Source organism: Vitis riparia, chromosome 6, assembly GCF_004353265.1.
Source record: "Vitis riparia cultivar Riparia Gloire de Montpellier isolate 1030 chromosome 6, EGFV_Vit.rip_1.0, whole genome shotgun sequence".
In the NCBI taxonomy this organism is placed as follows: Eukaryota; Viridiplantae; Streptophyta; class Magnoliopsida; order Vitales; family Vitaceae; genus Vitis; species Vitis riparia.
In genome coordinates, this window is record NC_048436.1 from 20,344,236 (window position 1) to 20,360,655 (window position 16,420).

General features: G+C 36.2%; 1 protein-coding gene across 4 annotated transcripts; it reads right to left on the reverse strand.

Moving 5' to 3' along the window:
* Positions 1-223: 223 nt before the first annotated feature.
* On the reverse strand, positions 224-16,347 carry LOC117916081 (armadillo repeat-containing protein 8). 4 transcript variants are annotated; one of them, XR_004651503.1, is made up of 9 exons: positions 15,945-16,347; positions 6,578-7,294; positions 5,202-5,297; positions 5,039-5,122; positions 2,769-3,003; positions 2,203-2,363; positions 1,229-1,507; positions 942-1,123; positions 224-465 (listed from the first exon to the last, which is right to left on the reverse strand). XR_004651503.1 is itself a non-coding variant. In XM_034831904.1 (8 exons), exons 1-8 carry the CDS (start codon positions 16,278-16,280, stop codon positions 1,067-1,069), a joined length of 1,965 nt encoding a protein of 654 aa, XP_034687795.1. In that variant the 5' UTR covers positions 16,281-16,347; the 3' UTR covers positions 702-1,066. The 4 variants fall into 4 exon arrangements, 1 of the variants encoding a protein (XP_034687795.1); XR_004651502.1 differs by having other exon boundaries at positions 224-470; XR_004651501.1 differs by having other exon boundaries at positions 224-503.
* Positions 16,348-16,420: the final 73 nt, after the last annotated feature.

A 16,420-nucleotide genomic window follows, 5' to 3' on the forward strand; every position in this document is an offset into this window, starting at 1 on the left:
CTGAAATGTTGTTTGGATGGCAGGAATGTGGTAACTGATTACAGTTTCAGGTTTCGATAGTTTTCGTACTTGTTGAATGATCTCCCGTTACAGTATCAAAACCAGAACCAATCACATGACATCACCATATCAAATCATAAAAGCAGGATTCACAGTATTATTCTGCTACTACTACTTCAGGAGAAACCTAAGAGCAGAATGGGGAGTTTGTGCCACACTTTTCTGAGCAAATTTCAAAGCATACCTAAAGCCTTTAAATTTAAAAAGAGAGGAACATCTGCTCCATACAACAGTTTTTTTGCGAGGGTAGCCCGAAGATACAGCTTTAATAATCTGATAAATGCTGAAAGGCAGTAGGTACAGTGTTACATTATCAGAAAACAAGAAACAAGAATGTGGGCTGCATCATGGTTCGGGACTTTTGAAACTGATCATCAGTACCCATTTGCCTGGCAAGCCACACCACTGCTCTGGATGGAAAAACTGAAATCAATGGGTTACACCTGCAAAAAGGAAAGGCTAACAAATAGAAGCAGAGATTTTATTCATATCAAACCTGGTCTTCACAACCAAAGCTTCATGGTAAGTTGAATTAGTCAAGCAGAATCATTTGGTGATAAACAGGTTGAAGGTACCGAAAACTGACATGTAATCTTAAAACATTTGTGTGAAGTGTCATTGTGAGGGTAGTCTATTTGAAATGACTTCAAAAAACAACCTTTATATATGGATTTGATGTTTTAAGAACAGCTGTTGTTCCATTGTTGATGACCACATTTGAGTAATAAATACCTTTTTTCAATGAAATAATGAATAGCATCTATCTTCAGAAATGCAATACAAAAGAATCTCATTTTAACCATTATAATGGTACATATATCGAAAGCCTCGAGTTCTAAGACCATAAATAGAAGTCATTATAAGCCTTGACTAAAGCATACCATGTCGTAGCAGGCCTCCGCAAAAAAGGGTGTATGATATCTTACAAAACAGGGTGGAGCCCAAGCACCAGATAGCATCAAAATTCTTTCCTCAGCTCTCAGGATCAATGAAAGATAAAACAGCATCAAGTAGATCCATCACCAAAAGTCAGAGACTGCCCAAGCACTGTTCTAACACGAAGCTGCATCAAGTAAAGAATTGAATTATGTTTCAGCTTGCAGTTCAAAAAATGACAAGAACTCATCTAAGTTCAAATATATATATATATATATATATTACTAACTACCTTTACATCCAGGCAGGGATCATTGGCCATATTCTTTATTTGAGATAATACGCCAGCACTGCATAGTTTTACAAACCGACCATAGGCACCGAGACTGCGTGGAAAAGTGAGATTTAAGACTGTCCAGACTGCTGCCGTGCGTAGCCTGCTGTCATTACTCTGCAAAAATTTGATAATAATAGGTTGGGTGCTGTTGCCTGCTTGTGGAAAAAGTTGATGCATTACTGCTTCCTTATGGAACTCATTTCCAGTTGCCACATTGCTGAGCACATACATTCCCTATAAGAGAATCATTTGGGGGAAATATTGTTAGCAATGAAACCGATATTCCCTTCCCTTCTCCCCTCCTTTCTCTACCAGAAAGACATACATAATTCCATTAAAAAGAGGCATTCTTGATGGGTATATAAAACATATGTTCAGCATTTCTGTAGCACTTCTGTTGCCAATACAGGACTGAGGGTTGAGTATGGAAACCATATAAAACCCTTAATATGTCGTGCTAGTAAGTATTTCAGATTTCTTCTGACTATAAGAGTTTAAATTATAGATGCAACTTGTTCAGTTAGAAGAAAATCATACTAGAATTTTTTTATCAATGACGTGTCCAAGCTCATTTAATTGGTATGTGACACTGCAACTTGGTAGTCTTGGGAATAAAATATCTTTGAGGAAAATTTTGTAGAGACAATTTTAAAAACTGCAGCATTTCAGAGTGCTTGCTAAGAGGTAAATATGTAAGATTTCATTTCACAAAACATTGAAGCAATTTCAAAAAAGACACATCAAATGGATGTAACAGCAACTACCAATATAAGATTTCTTATAAAAATATTAGCATGTCACAATATAAATAATCAAGTCAAATTAAATTAACATGGTAATCTAACTTCTCATTCTGAATAGTTAATGTGAGTATTACCAAATGTTACTTTGAAACCTTCCTACTAAAATAGGATGGGAAAACTTCTGACCTGAATCCCAACTTCAGCTTTCAAAGTGCTTTGCAATTGCTTTCCAACAGCTTGTAATATAATACTATCTTCAACAAATACATACTCAACAGAGTTGATACAGCCATCAACAAGATTGCGGACAAGACCAAGGGCTTGCTCTTGGACAGATGGCTCGGGATCTGCACAGCACAATTGGATGGTTTGTTAGTACATTTTTTTTTTTTTTTTAATATCAGAAACAGACGTATGTATTAATTGAGAATAAATAGAACATGAGAAGGATGAGAAATCCTCCTCAAGAAAAACAAACCTGATAAAAAAGAACTGAGTAAACCTCCACTATACAATGGGGTTATACAAAAAGAACAAGAAGCCTACACAAGTGTAACAGCCCCTGACCTTGTAGACCCAGCCCTAAGGTGTACAAATCAAGAGCCAACTAAGCTGAATTACACTCAAATGGGAGGGTTTAAAAACGTCTATACAATAAGCCCAAAAAGAAACAAGGAAATGAAGCAAATGCCACATATCATCATACTAAAAATGAATTGCAACCAGCACGGAGATATGATTAGCATAATTACCACAAATAAGGCTTGCTAACAAGGATGCAGTGAGCTCCAAAAAGATCCCTTCTTTGCACCTGTTATCCGCAAGGAACATCAAGTTCCTCAAACCCCATACGGAATTTAATCTGATTGTTGGATCCATTGATTTTGATAACTGAACAAGCTGCTTAACACCTCCACATTGCATAAAAATTGACTTATGTGTTGTAAAATCAACTACTATGTTGCTAATAGCACCAAGAGCTGCAACCTGGCAAAGATAGAGTTGAAGAGAGGCTCATTAAATGTTGAAACACAAAAATTCAGAAGCAATCATTCAAGCATGTGAGAAGAGCCTAATTTTATAGATGACATGATCATGACAAAGATGTTTAGTCAATTGAGATTAATTGTGATCTCATTAATATGGTTTCTTCACAACTAATATTTGGGTAAATAAGAATTGAAAATATAACCATCTCTGATAGGCAGTTAAATGGCATGGGTATAATGGGAAAGAAGCAATATTTCCCAACATCTTTCAATTATTACATATAACTGTTTTATGGGCCTTCAAACAATGTGACTTTGCAAGATTTTTGTTTTCACCGCATGTGCTTCACAAGAATTCTGCACCCAGACATCAACACATCATTTTGAAATAACACAAATATTTCAGCTTGCCATCCAAACACCATTTTGAGGAAAGAAAACATCACATAAAGAAAATTTGGATTTAGATCATTATGAAACTCCAAGTTGTTGAAGTTATGTCTGCACTGCCAACACAATGGATGCAAAGAGCTCTATAAGGCCAAAAATCAACACAATCACTTTATTTTTACAACTATGAAATATATATTTTCAATCAACTGTTGAGCATAGAAGGCTTCCTTGATGGAGTTCCATGAAATTTTGGATTCTGGCACAGTGTGGCTGGGCCCCATTTTGGCAGCCCAATAGGAACCTGACATCCAAACTCCAGCCTTCAGCCTCCACATAAGGAGATAGAAGAGAAAAACAAGTTTGAGTACTAATTTTTTCATCATGGAGCATACTGTGATTATTTCACAGTTTTGTCTCACAAAAAAAACCATCCCCAATCACTCTGAAAATGAGATTGAAATCACAAAATTTAGGCAAAAACTAAAATAATAATATAATTTTTTAAGGACAACTGAAATTTACAGAGGAAGTGTAAAATGGGGCAACCCATGTACACATGAAGTATTCAGATGGCAAGAAAAGAAAACAGATTAGAGAAGCGAACTTTTGGCAGACCCCAATTAACCATGCCTGAACCTTCATATGGGCCACAGTCAAAATTCTCTCAGACAACAGTCAACACAAAGAAAGCCACCCTGGGAGGGGCAGCATTCTTCTAAAAAATGTCAAAGAAAGAAGCACATCCACTAAGAGGGGGTGAAGTGACTTTTCCTTTAAAGATAATATGAGGCTCCAAGGCTCCTACCAAAGTGAGTTTTTTTTGCTTGGGAAGTGACTTGGGCCAGATCCTAACTATGGACCAGCTCAAGAGGAGAGGATGGGTTTTGGCAGGTTTTTTTTCTGTGTCAAGATGCAGATGAATCGGTAGACCATCTTCTCATCCATTGTAGGATAGCTAGAGAGTTATGGCACTTTCTCTTCTACTTCTTTGGCATTTTGTGGGTTCTCCATTTTTCCGTTAAGGATTTGTTAGAGGGTTCGCATGATAGCTTTGTGGGTAGGAAAAGGAGGAAGGTTTGGAGAACAATCTCTCTTTGCCTTTTATGGACAGTTTGGAAGGGGATCGAAATCAAAGAACTTTTGAAGGGGAGCAGCGCACAATCGAAACTCTCAAGGATTCCCTCATAACTAATATGTATATGTGGTCTCAAGGGTTCCTACTAGGAGACGGGCAAGAAGGCCCAACTTATTTGTTATCTTTTATAGAATGGTTGGGCTCTTTTTCTTAAAATGGGGTTGTAGCTACTATAGTTGGTTTTTTTTTGTCTCTCACTTGTATACTTCCGGTATACTATGTTTGCCACTTTAGTTTGGCACCCTTAATATTTTTATTAATATACACTCTTATTTGAGTATTAAAAAAAAAAAATGGATGTCCAACCAAATTCACAATCAAGACATCTTTAAAAAATACTTTCATCATAGGCTCTTTTGATCATTGGTACTCTCAGTTCCAGTAACACCAAATAAATGTGCATTGCAAACTCAGCTACCCCTTCCACATGTTCATTCTGTAGAGATATCATAATAAAACAACTAAGCTACAAAAATGATCTTTGATCAGATAAGAAAACACACACCTGAACAGAAGTAGAAGTGTCGGATAAAAGCTGAACCAAGGGAATCACAACTGTTTCATTCATAAAGTTACCTGCACTCAGGTTCTGAATGATATCTTATTAGTAAAAGTCCCTACGGTTTAAATCAGATTCAATATCATAAATTTGGTGGTCATGTTCAAACCTTGACCGACCGAGAGACACTTCTTAAGCAAATGCAAGCCGCAGCACGTACTTCACCACTATCATGAGTTAATGCATCAATTACCGAGTTCATGACCTACATTCATGAGAATATATTACAAGCTACAAGTAACTCAAGCACTCACATGGTAAATATTTTCAAACTGCAATCTTTGAATTAACTCTAATTTCTTGAAATTACATGTTGGGTCATCAGTAACGTTCTTTCTGGCTTTACAAGGTGGAAAACATAACTAATTTAGCTATAGTTAATAAGTATATATGGGAAAAGATTCCAAATATGATGAGAACTGTTATATCAGGCATTAAAAGTTTGCAACCATTTCTCTAGCTGCTCCTACACAAATGCCTCTTGGATATTCTAGAATAGAATGCACATTTCCAGTCCCACATAATTCAGTTTAGCAAAGGATATTTGACCACGCAACCACTTGTACAGCTCAAGTCAACAAACATTGTTCATACAAAAGCATTTAATATCTCATTCTGAGGAAATAAACCACTGAAACCAGGGTTGGGAAAAAGGGTTTAATAGGAATATCCATTACTACTAATAAGCTATTCCTTGACCTCATCCTATTGGAAAAAAATATGCAAACTGAAACTGAGCCAAACCAAGAAAACCTTAAGGTCCGTTTGGCAATATTTTTTAAAACAATTCTCAAAAATTAGTTTTTGAAAACTCCTCATAAAAATAGTTTTTTGTTCTTTTCATAAACAAAATTCAGTTTGAGAACTTAATTCTGAAAAACAGTTGTCTCGGCTTACTTTTAGTGAGTGCAATATTGACATGTATAGATTACATGTACCAGACCACTTCTCTATGTTTTCAATTGTTTTTCATAATACTTTACAAAAATAAACTTGAAAACATCTCAATTTGTTCTCGAAAATCACCATGTTTTCAGAACAAATTCTTAAAAAACTTTCAGTCCAAAATTTGTCAAACATGCATTTTAAGTTGAAAAAATGTTCTGTTCAGAAAAAGAAAAATTGCGTTTTTTCTTTTTCAAAAACAGTTGTCAAACATGACCTTTAATCTCTGTTGTCTACCCCCTTTTATATTCCCTCCCATTTTTAAGTTACATAATTTTCTTAGTTGAAAAAAAATGCAGTACTTTCTTCAGGAGAGAGGTGAGCATATAATAAGTCAAACAAGTGAACAGGCTAAGAAGATGGATCAGAAATCTAGGTCAATGTCTCCTGATGACTCACCGAAAGAAGTGATTAAGCTAATTAATTCAGAAGTGAAAGCATGCCAAAAAAAAAATTATTCTAAAGAAAACTAAGGACAGCACTAAAAATAATTACATGAAGAATTTGATGGATCCTGTGAAATAATGTGAAACAACAAACCTGCAATGCTAGGAACCTGGACCTGCAGTTTTCCAACTTTGAGCATAGATCAGCCAATGCCAGCAATATTCCTTGGAAGCGTTTAGCCTGTAAAGAACCTTTCTGCAAGTGGTTGCAAAGTTTATCAATAGCATTTTCCTCGAATGCTAGTTTCTGTAAATCCTCCTTTTCTGCAATTAGACTAGACAAAGCAAAAGAAGCTTCATCTCCAACTTGACCAGGATCATCAAGAAGCTCAAGTAGTATTAGAATCAATTTGGTTCGAATTGCTAGATCCTGTAAGCCAGGAGAAGTGTTCCTTACAACAATCAAGCACATGCAGGCAAGTAACCTTGTCCGGGGGTACCTATCCTTTGTTAACTCAGTTACGGCACTTAAGGCTCTTCCATTTTCAGGTCCCACAAACTTTGAAACAACTTCAGGATTGCTCCTGATAACTGTGGCAATAGACTCTAAACTAGCATCTCTCTGACTTAGAGAACCTTGAAGAAGACCAATAAGTTTCTTTAAGACCCCAGCATCACACAATGCGTTCTGCTCTGCACTTGTCTCACAAGAATGTGTAATGATACTTGCACCAAGTCCAGTAACATTTTCGTTTTCACTATTTAACAATGAAAGAAGAAATTCCATGTTTTTCTCTTGAAGAAAATCATACTTTGGAGCCAGTTTTGATTGATAAATCATTCTAAGGGAACGAGCACCAGCATCCACAACCTGCAGAAAAAACAAAGCCATCCAAATGACATTCAAAATTAAACAGACAGATAAAGAGTACTTGAAGAAAAATAGTTAATTCAGTGATTAATCCAGATGAGATCAATATAACAGAACTCTCCATCAAAAATATGTATCCTAATCATTGATGTCCTTATGGAAGAGGATGGTTGATGTCCAACAGATGCTGTCTAGGTAAAGTCAGTGAGGAATCCACATTTTTATCCATTGTGATAGAGTTAGAAAGTTGTGGGACATGTCATTCACAATTCTTGGGCTGCAGTGGTTGTACCCAAATTCCATGAACGAACTCCTTTTGGGTTGGAACTTGAAAGGTAAAGTATATGGATAAAAGATAGAAGAAGGCTTGGAGCATGGCTCCACTTTGCTTGTTTTGTGGCATGAAAGAAATAGAAGGATCTTCAATGAGGAAGAGCTCCACAACCAAAAGTTGAAGAGATCCTTATTAAATCTCTTTTGGAGTGGTCTAAAAGCGCTGAGGAAATCAAGGAAATAAAATAAACTAAAGCTTTGAACCATATTTCTTACAGTGTTTTTGGGACTCTAAGAGTCATGGGAGTGTTTGGAAATGATGGTAGTACTGTATTCCATGTCCTTTCGGTTGAAAAACTTTGGATGGTTTTCTATAGGTGTTTTCTTGGGTGCATGGGCTGGTGGTGGTGGCAGAAAGAAAGGATCTGTGTCCAAAGCAATGAGAGATTTTCCAGGTTGCATCAAGGAGTACAGTTTCCTGGCATTCCTTTATGTACTGGAGGTTCACTTAGAGTGGTCATCAACCTGGTCACCTTTCATCTTTGCTTGGATGGGATAGCAGAGCACGTCAACCAATCTATTCTTTCGAGGGAAGTTTCAGATCACTGCCATGTTCTTCTAGATTGTGATGGTGCAAGAAGTGGTAAAAGTCTGTTCAGTTTCAAGAACATGTGGTTGAAGAAGGAAGGCTTTAGTGACTTGATTAGGTCTTGGGGAGCAAAGTTATGATTTCAGAGGTTTCCATTATTTTGTTTTGGGCAGAAAACCAGAAGCTTTAATGGAGAACTGGAACAGATGGAACAAAAAAATCTTTCATAATGTTTTAGCATGCAAATAAGTGGCTTTGGAACAAATTCAGTTTGTGATAACAAGATGAGGGAGTTCACTTTGTCAGTGGAGGATGAGGTCTGAAGATCAGTCCTGGAGGATTATGGTCAGTTGGCTATCATGGAACAAACCTCATGGAGACAAAAGTCAAGAGCACTTTGGATTCAAGAAGGGGATAGGAATCCAATAGAATGGCTAGTGTGCACCAAAAAGGAAATTTTATTAGAAGATTGAGAGTCGATGAAATTGGAACAGGTAAGGATGAGGCATCTAAGTTGGGGGTGGCTAACTTCTTCCAAGTGTTGTACTCATATCCTCTGGTTAGGAGGACATGCTTTGAGCATTTGCAGTTAAAGTTTATTTCTTCTGCTGACAAGGAGGATCTTGAGTGTCCTTTTGGAGAGGCTTTGATTTTGGATGCTCTAGCTGATCTTTAGAGATGATGAAGCTCTGGGCCTGAATGGGTTAACTGTGGCCAGTGAAAGGGGAGGTTTTGGCGTCCTAGAGAAGTTCCTCAAAAGAGGAATTTTGAGAGAAGCCTAAATACTACTTCCCTAGTTTTGGTGCCTACAATTTTAGGCCAACAACCTTAATGGGAAGCCTTCATAAAATTCCCCCCTGAAATCTATATTAGAACCCCATTGGAAAAGTTATCTTTGAGTACCAAAATATATTTGTAAAGGACAAGCAGAATCTTTAAGGCCGTCTTGATAGAATTTAAGGCAATTGACTAAGAAAAAATAGTATGAGAGAGAGGGTGGCTAGTAAGCTTGACATTGAGAAGCCCTATGACCACAAGAATTTGGATTTCCCTTTTTTACTTTTGAATATGATGAGTTTTGGCATAAATGGCTGAGTTGAACGAGAATCAACATTTCTATAGTTATATTTTTCTATTCTATTTGGCAGGACCTTGGTAGACTATTTCTAGAGTTCCAAGGAGTTAGGACAAGGGGACCCTCTCTCTTTACATGTTCATGGTGATTATGGAAGCCCTAGTTGTTGCATCACCAAAGCAGTTCAAGGGGTTTCATCAGTGGCTCTAAGGTTGGAGAGGAAGAGGAGGAGAGAGTGCGTAAATCTTATCTTCCTTACACAGATTATGTCCTCTTATCCTCTGTAATGGAAATGTTGACCAGCTAGCATCTTGGTGCTTTTTTGCTTTAAAATGATTTCTCATTTGAAAGCCAATTTTTGGGAGAGTGGTTATTCCAGTAGGGGAGATCCTTGATAATGAGAGATGGGCATTGACAACCAAGTGTAGGCATGTGTTTTGTGCACTACTTATACATACCTTCCCTTTAAGGCCCCTTTCAGATCCTGTGCAATGTGGGAGGTGGTAGAGGAGCAAATTAAGAGAAGGCATACCTCTTGGAAGAAGCAATACCTTTATAAAGGAGGTAGATCGATTCCCACCAAAAGCACCCAAATACAACCCACTATTTATCACAAATCTTTATTTATTATTCGTAAGGTAGTCAGAAACTGGCAGGAGAAGATTCAACAAGATTTCTTGTGGGTGCACAATCTTTTAGGGAAAAAGTTGCACCTTGTGAAGTGGGACACTGTCTGGAAAGAGAAGAATAATGGAGGCCCTGCTATCAAAAGTTCTGAGAAACTAAACCAAACTCTTCTTGGAAAATGATTGTGTAGGTACCTCAGCAGATGATATTTGTATGTGGAGACAAGGTATTGCAAGTAAGCTTGGCAAGATTTTTTTTTTTCTCCCTGTTTTTTTTTTTATCAGAAACAATATATATACTCATAATAGTAAGGTTCAAGAAAAGGATGAGAGGTCCTTCCCAAAAATGCAAAACCTGATCAAAGTAAGACTATACTCCACCGTACAAGGAGGACTACAAATAAAAGCATGCACAAAATATCACAAAAACCAAAATCGAACTCTCTCAACGTTATCCACCTCTTTCGAATTACAAACCGAAGACCAACTAAGTTGAAGAACATGAAGTGGAACTCCTCTAAAAGCGGCAATACAAAAGGCCCAAAAGGAGGAGTAGAAATGAAAAAGATCCCACGGCATCCCTTCTATTCTGCAATTTTTCCTTAAAAATCCTAGCATTTCTCTCTTATCACACAATCCACGGTATAGTGGGGCAAGTGATATGTCAAAGAATCTTGCCTCTGATTGAATTCCTCAATCCTCTAAATGAAATGATAACCATATCTCCAATACCCTTAGGAGGAATTTTTTTTTTTTTTTTCTTTGATACTCAAAAAAAAAAAAAAATCAATAAAAATAAAAATAAATAAATAAATAAAAACCAACTCCAAAGAGGTAGAAGAGGCACTTGGAATGGACCTTTAGAAGACCATTGGACCTGCTGGAACAACTTTTGCCTCAGAGTTCATACCTTGAGTGGGAATGTGTGGAAAATTAAGTTTTGATTGGATAGATATTATGGGAACCCCAATAAAAGATTGCTACCCTTCCATGCTGTCCCTTTTCAAGGAACTACTGAAAATAGTTTAGTGTGGAAGGATGTGGAGAATAGATAGATTTTTATAAAATAATTTTACTCATTCTTATCTTTTAAAGCATTTGCGAAGTTCCCCCCTAAAGAGATTTGGACTTCAAGACTCTTTTGTGGATGTGTTTTTTTTTTTATCCTTTTTTCTTTCTTTCTTTCTAGAGTGGGGTCACTATGTAGAAAAAGATCCTTGTAGTTGATCAACTAATGAAATAGGTTAACATTTAGCAAATAAATGTTGTTTATGCAAGGTCATGGAAGAGTCAACAAATAATATTCTAGTCCATTGTGTCACATAGCCTATATGCTTTAGGATCTTGTGCTTGCCCTTTTGGTCTTCACTGGGTGTTCCTTGAAGCTATAAGAAAAGTGCTCTTAGCCTAACATGGCAAGAATGCAAAGTAGTGTGTGGAGCAAAATTCAAAGAGGCGCAAGGACCTTCTAGGGCCGAGTGAAGGTGTGTGTGTGAGTGAAGTGAGGCACACCATAAGGCACATGGGTAGTTTCATGAAATATTGTAGTTTTGGATATGCATTTTTTTTTTTCATATACTCATATTAAGTGCATATATATATATATATATATATATATTCCTAGATTGTCGATGTTAATGCAATATAATTTCACCTAAAAAAGCTACTTAACTAATATATATTATTCTATTTACATTGAAGTATAGTTATGTTAAATACATATAGTTAAAAAGAAAAGAAAAGAAAAAACTCAATGCAAATAAAAAAATCAGCCAATCCAAACACCTTCAAATTTAAAAACAGACAAACAAAATACAATATATATTAAAAAACATAGTTCACTCAGATACATAAAATAATGACTAAATACTTTGTAGAAAAATCCAAACAAATAAAATATGAAAGGAAAGGAAAACAAAAAGCATCTTTAGACAGCTAAGTGTCAGGGACTTAGGCTTTTCCTAAGCTCACATGCGGCACTTAGACAACTCACCCCGCTTGAAGTTGCTAAGTCAATCTTTTCCTTGTACTCATTTATGAAAATATCAATAATCATGGATATATCGATACTTGGATTTTAAGGATATATAGGATATATCGGCGGATATTTTGCCATAAAATATCGATAGACAAAAAATTTATCAAAATTTATGAAAATCTAAAAAAAAAAAAAAAAAACTCTTAAAAATGATATTAGAAGTATAATAGACATTTTAAAGTTGTTTTGTTGAAGAAATTGATATGTGAATGATATGATTTGCGATATTAAATTTAATTATATAGTGTCGATTGATAAGAAATGTGAATTTTGTAAGTATACACTCATTATAAAGTTAAATTATTACAAATATATTAATTATGTGATTCAAATATATTACTATGTTAAGTTAATTTACTTACCTCTATTGAAAATATATTAATTAATTGTAAAAATGTACTAATTTAAATTCAATGTTATACTAATTTAAAAATCTACTAAGTTAATTTATTCTCAATATAGTATTATTACACTTGAATATCAAAATAAAATAAAATTATTAATTTAAAATTAAATTATTGCAAATCTACTAATTATATGATTTAAATATATTTATGATTTCTATTTAAAAATATTGATAATTTTATTTATGATTTTATATTTGTTTTATATTTAATTAGTATACAAAATAAATTATAAGATAATTAAAATTAATTTATTTATAATAATTTAATTTTTTACCGATTTTTCCCCGATATATCCGATATATCTCCGAAATTTCAACGATTTTTTCCCATTTAGGGCTGATATTTTGCTTGCATCGCTGATATATTCGTGATTACCGACATATTGTCGATATTTACCGATATTTACAGATATTTCCGTCAGACGATATATCTTACCTATATATCATATCGAACTTTTTCGATACATAATATTTTCGATTTGGAAACTAAGAGAACCGTAGGCAACACTTAAAGAATATGAAACTTTATTACTCAAAGGAAGCTTTACAATGTTTTGGAAGCTTACTTGCTTGGTTAGGATGTGATCTAGGTGGTTTTGGGTGGTGCCTTGGCCAAATGAGACCCTTACCTATTTATAAGCACATTAGGAACTCTTTGGAACCCACAAAGTTTCCTACCATCCTAGAATTATCTAGAAAACTCTATACAAAAGCTATGTACAAGTATTTACAAGGCATGTCTAAAAGTCTCTAGAACATCACATAGGTTTCCCTTGTCTTTTACCCTCGGTGTAAAGATGTGTGGACACCTTTAACTCTCTCCAGAACCTTCTACACTCCTCCACTAGTGTAGATGACTCCAAGGTTCTAGAAGCTTTCTACTCACCTATATAAACCCAAGGAAGGGTCATTTGAGCAAGTCGTGACATAAGTGTCATAACCTACTCAAATGACCATCCCTGGAACTTATATAGAAAAGCAGGAAGCTTCTGAAATCTCCTAGAGCCATCTACACTTAGCTAATAGTGGAGAAGTGTGGAAACTTCTAGAGAAGCCTAGAGATGTCCTCACATCTCTACACAAGGGTGGAAGGTAAGGAAAAAGTGTGGCGCATTCCAAAGAGTTCTAGAGTACTCTTGTACATATGTTGTACATAGCCTTTGTATAGAGAACTTTAGGATAGAATGGAACTTTTGTTGGTTCTAGAGAGTTCCACAGGTGCTTATAACTAGGAAGTGGTCTCATTTAGCCAAAACATTGAGCAAGTTGAGAGCTTCTAGCCTTGTAAAACATTCCTTGTACAATACAAATCTTCATTTCTTAACTATTGCCTTTGTTGCGCTTTCTAGCTTCCAAGTTGTGTACATTAATTAAACTATCTAGCTAAGTGGGTGGGAAAGGTTGACTTAGCAATGTCAAGTGTCTTGAGTTGTCTAAGTACCGCACTTGAACTTAGGAAAGGCCTAAGTCCATGACATAGTGCTACAAAGTCAACCATCTAGGTATGTTGCTACTACATCTCCATCATGAGTCATAGCAGACATGAGCCCTAGGATAAGAGAATGGCTTGTTGGGTTTGAGGCTTCTTCTTCATGAGCTCAAGCACTCACAAGTCCCAACAAAAGAGAATGGTTACAAGGTTCAGTTTGAGGGGTTAGGACTATGGAGCAAGCTAGCCCAAGTTGGGTTTGAGGGACTTGGGCATTCATGGTGACTAGAAGGATTTGGTAAAAAGGTCTCATTCTACCTTGGAATTTAAGAAAAAGAAATCCAAAGTGATGTTGATTTGATTTTTTTTTTTTTTAAAAAAATTGAGTTTCAAAATGGTGTCATATTGGCCTAGATTAAAAATAAATAAATAAAGACAAAAAAGTCCACCTTTGCTGGCTCCAAGCATCCACCCGAGCACCTAAAGTGGCAACTTATTGAAGACACTACACCTAGCTTGAGCCTCTAGGTGAGACACTATGGAAAATGTATCATATTGCCTAGCACATAGGCATACCTTAAGTGTGACTTTTAAAACATTGGCATGGAAGGTAGTCCCTCTATGCTATTTTGATGCACCGAAAAGGAACCACAATAGAAAAAGTTTTAGAGAGGAGGATAGATTATATTAGTCGGTAAAAGATGGGTTCCTAAAAATTTTTTGACCGAGCTAGGGTCCATTAGGGGTCTTGACATATCTCTTTGGAATTTAATGGAGGGTTCAGGTTAGGGCAAGATTGTGTAATCCTCCATCTCCTTTTATATATTTTCTTTTTAACTTTGCCTATCAATGAAACATATTCCATATCGGTCTTCTTTCCAAAAAACCAAAACATAAACTCAAGTAAGCCAAATAATTACATTTGGTTCAGCTAAGTTTATTTTTTTCCTCTCTTTGATCCCAACAACAGAAAATCCAAGATTAAAACTTTGATTTATTTCCTTTCCTGCATTTTGCCAATTTAACTAACCAACACATCTTAACAAAAAATTACAATCCTTGAATTTCAAATATAACTACTCAAAAAAAATAAAAATAAAAACCTCCATTACACATAATCTAATACAACTACATTGCTTAATTTTCATTTTTCTTTGGAAACAAACAATAGAAAACCTAAGAGTCAAAATTTCAACATTTTTCCCTTTCCTCTGATTTCTCAGCAGGAGAACAGAAAGTAATCAAGCACAAGAAAGTAGCCAGATTTTGGAACAGATTTTTCTCTCTTGTTTATCAGGCAATGAAAAACCTAGGATTCAATTCTCTTCCTAAATTTTCTTGGTAACCAAGCAAGACCATGAGATGGAAAACAGATCAAATGAATTGAAACTACATTGTATTGTTATTTCATGATACAGCAGGGAAGATAAACAACTCCACTCAAATGAGCCTATTGCAACTATTTTGATCAGTAGAGCCTAATGCAACGGTTTCTGGATGCTTGCCTGTTTTGGCTACAAAATGTATATATCGTGTATACTTTGTTGCGCCTTTTGCTTAGGTGCTATATATTCTCTTATTGCCTATGGAAAACTAAACAATATAAATTTCAGTTCCATTTTTTTTTCCTATTAGTTTGCCTAGGAAATTAGGCATTCTTCAGAGTGGATTTTTGTTTTTCATGAAAGAGAGAATCTCATATTCTCACAAATCATCTGCTGCCAAACAAACAAAATTTCAAGAATCAATTGATTTACTACATTTTCCCAGCAACCAACTAAAAAATCTTGGTCCAAAACACTTCAAATCAGACAAAAAAATACCTTTCAAATGAACCTAATTCAACCATTTGGATTAGTAGAGTTAGAAGTGTTATCTTCTACAGACATAAACTTCACCCTCAGTTTCCTTTATTCTCCCCACTTTTTTAGGAAATCAAATAGAAATCAACAAAAAAACAGACACGGAAAAAAATGTGTTCACTTCAATTCCGAACTGTTAAATATTCAAGAACCAATTGTTACACCCTCTTTTCTCGGAATCCAATCAGAAAGCAAGCACAAGAAATTAGCCGCACTATATTGGAGATGCATGTGTTTTCCCAGGTCCCAACCGAACAAAAAAATTTAGGATTTAATCGTTTTTCCTCCATTTTCTTCGCAACAAGCAAGAAATCTCGACATGCAAAACAAATCAAACCAGTAGAGAAACAACCTTTCCATTAGAATTGGAGAGAAGGCGCAACAAATGAGGAAAAGCGCCGGCGCGGAGCACCGCCTGAACGCCAGCTTCAAAGCCGCAGGCGAAGCTGCCGATGGCAGCGGCGGACTGGACGAGGACGGAGGAGCAGTCGTCGGCGGTAGCGGCGAGAACGGAGACAACGGCAGGGACGGCGCCAAGCTTGATGTATGAGAGCTTCTTGGTGCGGTTACCGATGATCTGGTTCTTGACCTCCCTTAGGGCTTTGAGTTTGGCGTCGGCTTCGGCGTTGGCGGAGCGCAGCCGCGTAAGCAGGTCCTCCGGCCGGTGAGTCGACGCTGACGTAGGCATGGTCGCCGGCGGTGTGACATGCGAACTCCACACGTGTGTCAGAAGACAAAGAGAAATGGGGCTTGATTTGGAGTTAATTTTTTTTCTTTTTCTTTTAGAGAGCGGTCTGATTCCGTAAATATAGCCTTTTTCAGGGGTGA

Excerpts from the sequence above, each read along its gene's own strand:
- LOC117916081 (XM_034831904.1), bottom strand. The coding sequence starts at position 16,280 with ATGCCTACGTCAGCGTCGACTCACCGGCCGGAGGACCTGCTTACGCGG. Across the intron at positions 7,295-15,944 it reads TCTCCAATTCTAATGGAAAG|GTTGTGGATGCTGGTGCTCG; the intron begins GTTGTTTCTCTA and ends TTTTTTCTGCAG. Across the intron at positions 3,004-5,038 it reads ACACTTCTACTTCTGTTCAG|GTTGCAGCTCTTGGTGCTAT; the intron begins GTGTGTGTTTTC and ends TATCTTTGCCAG.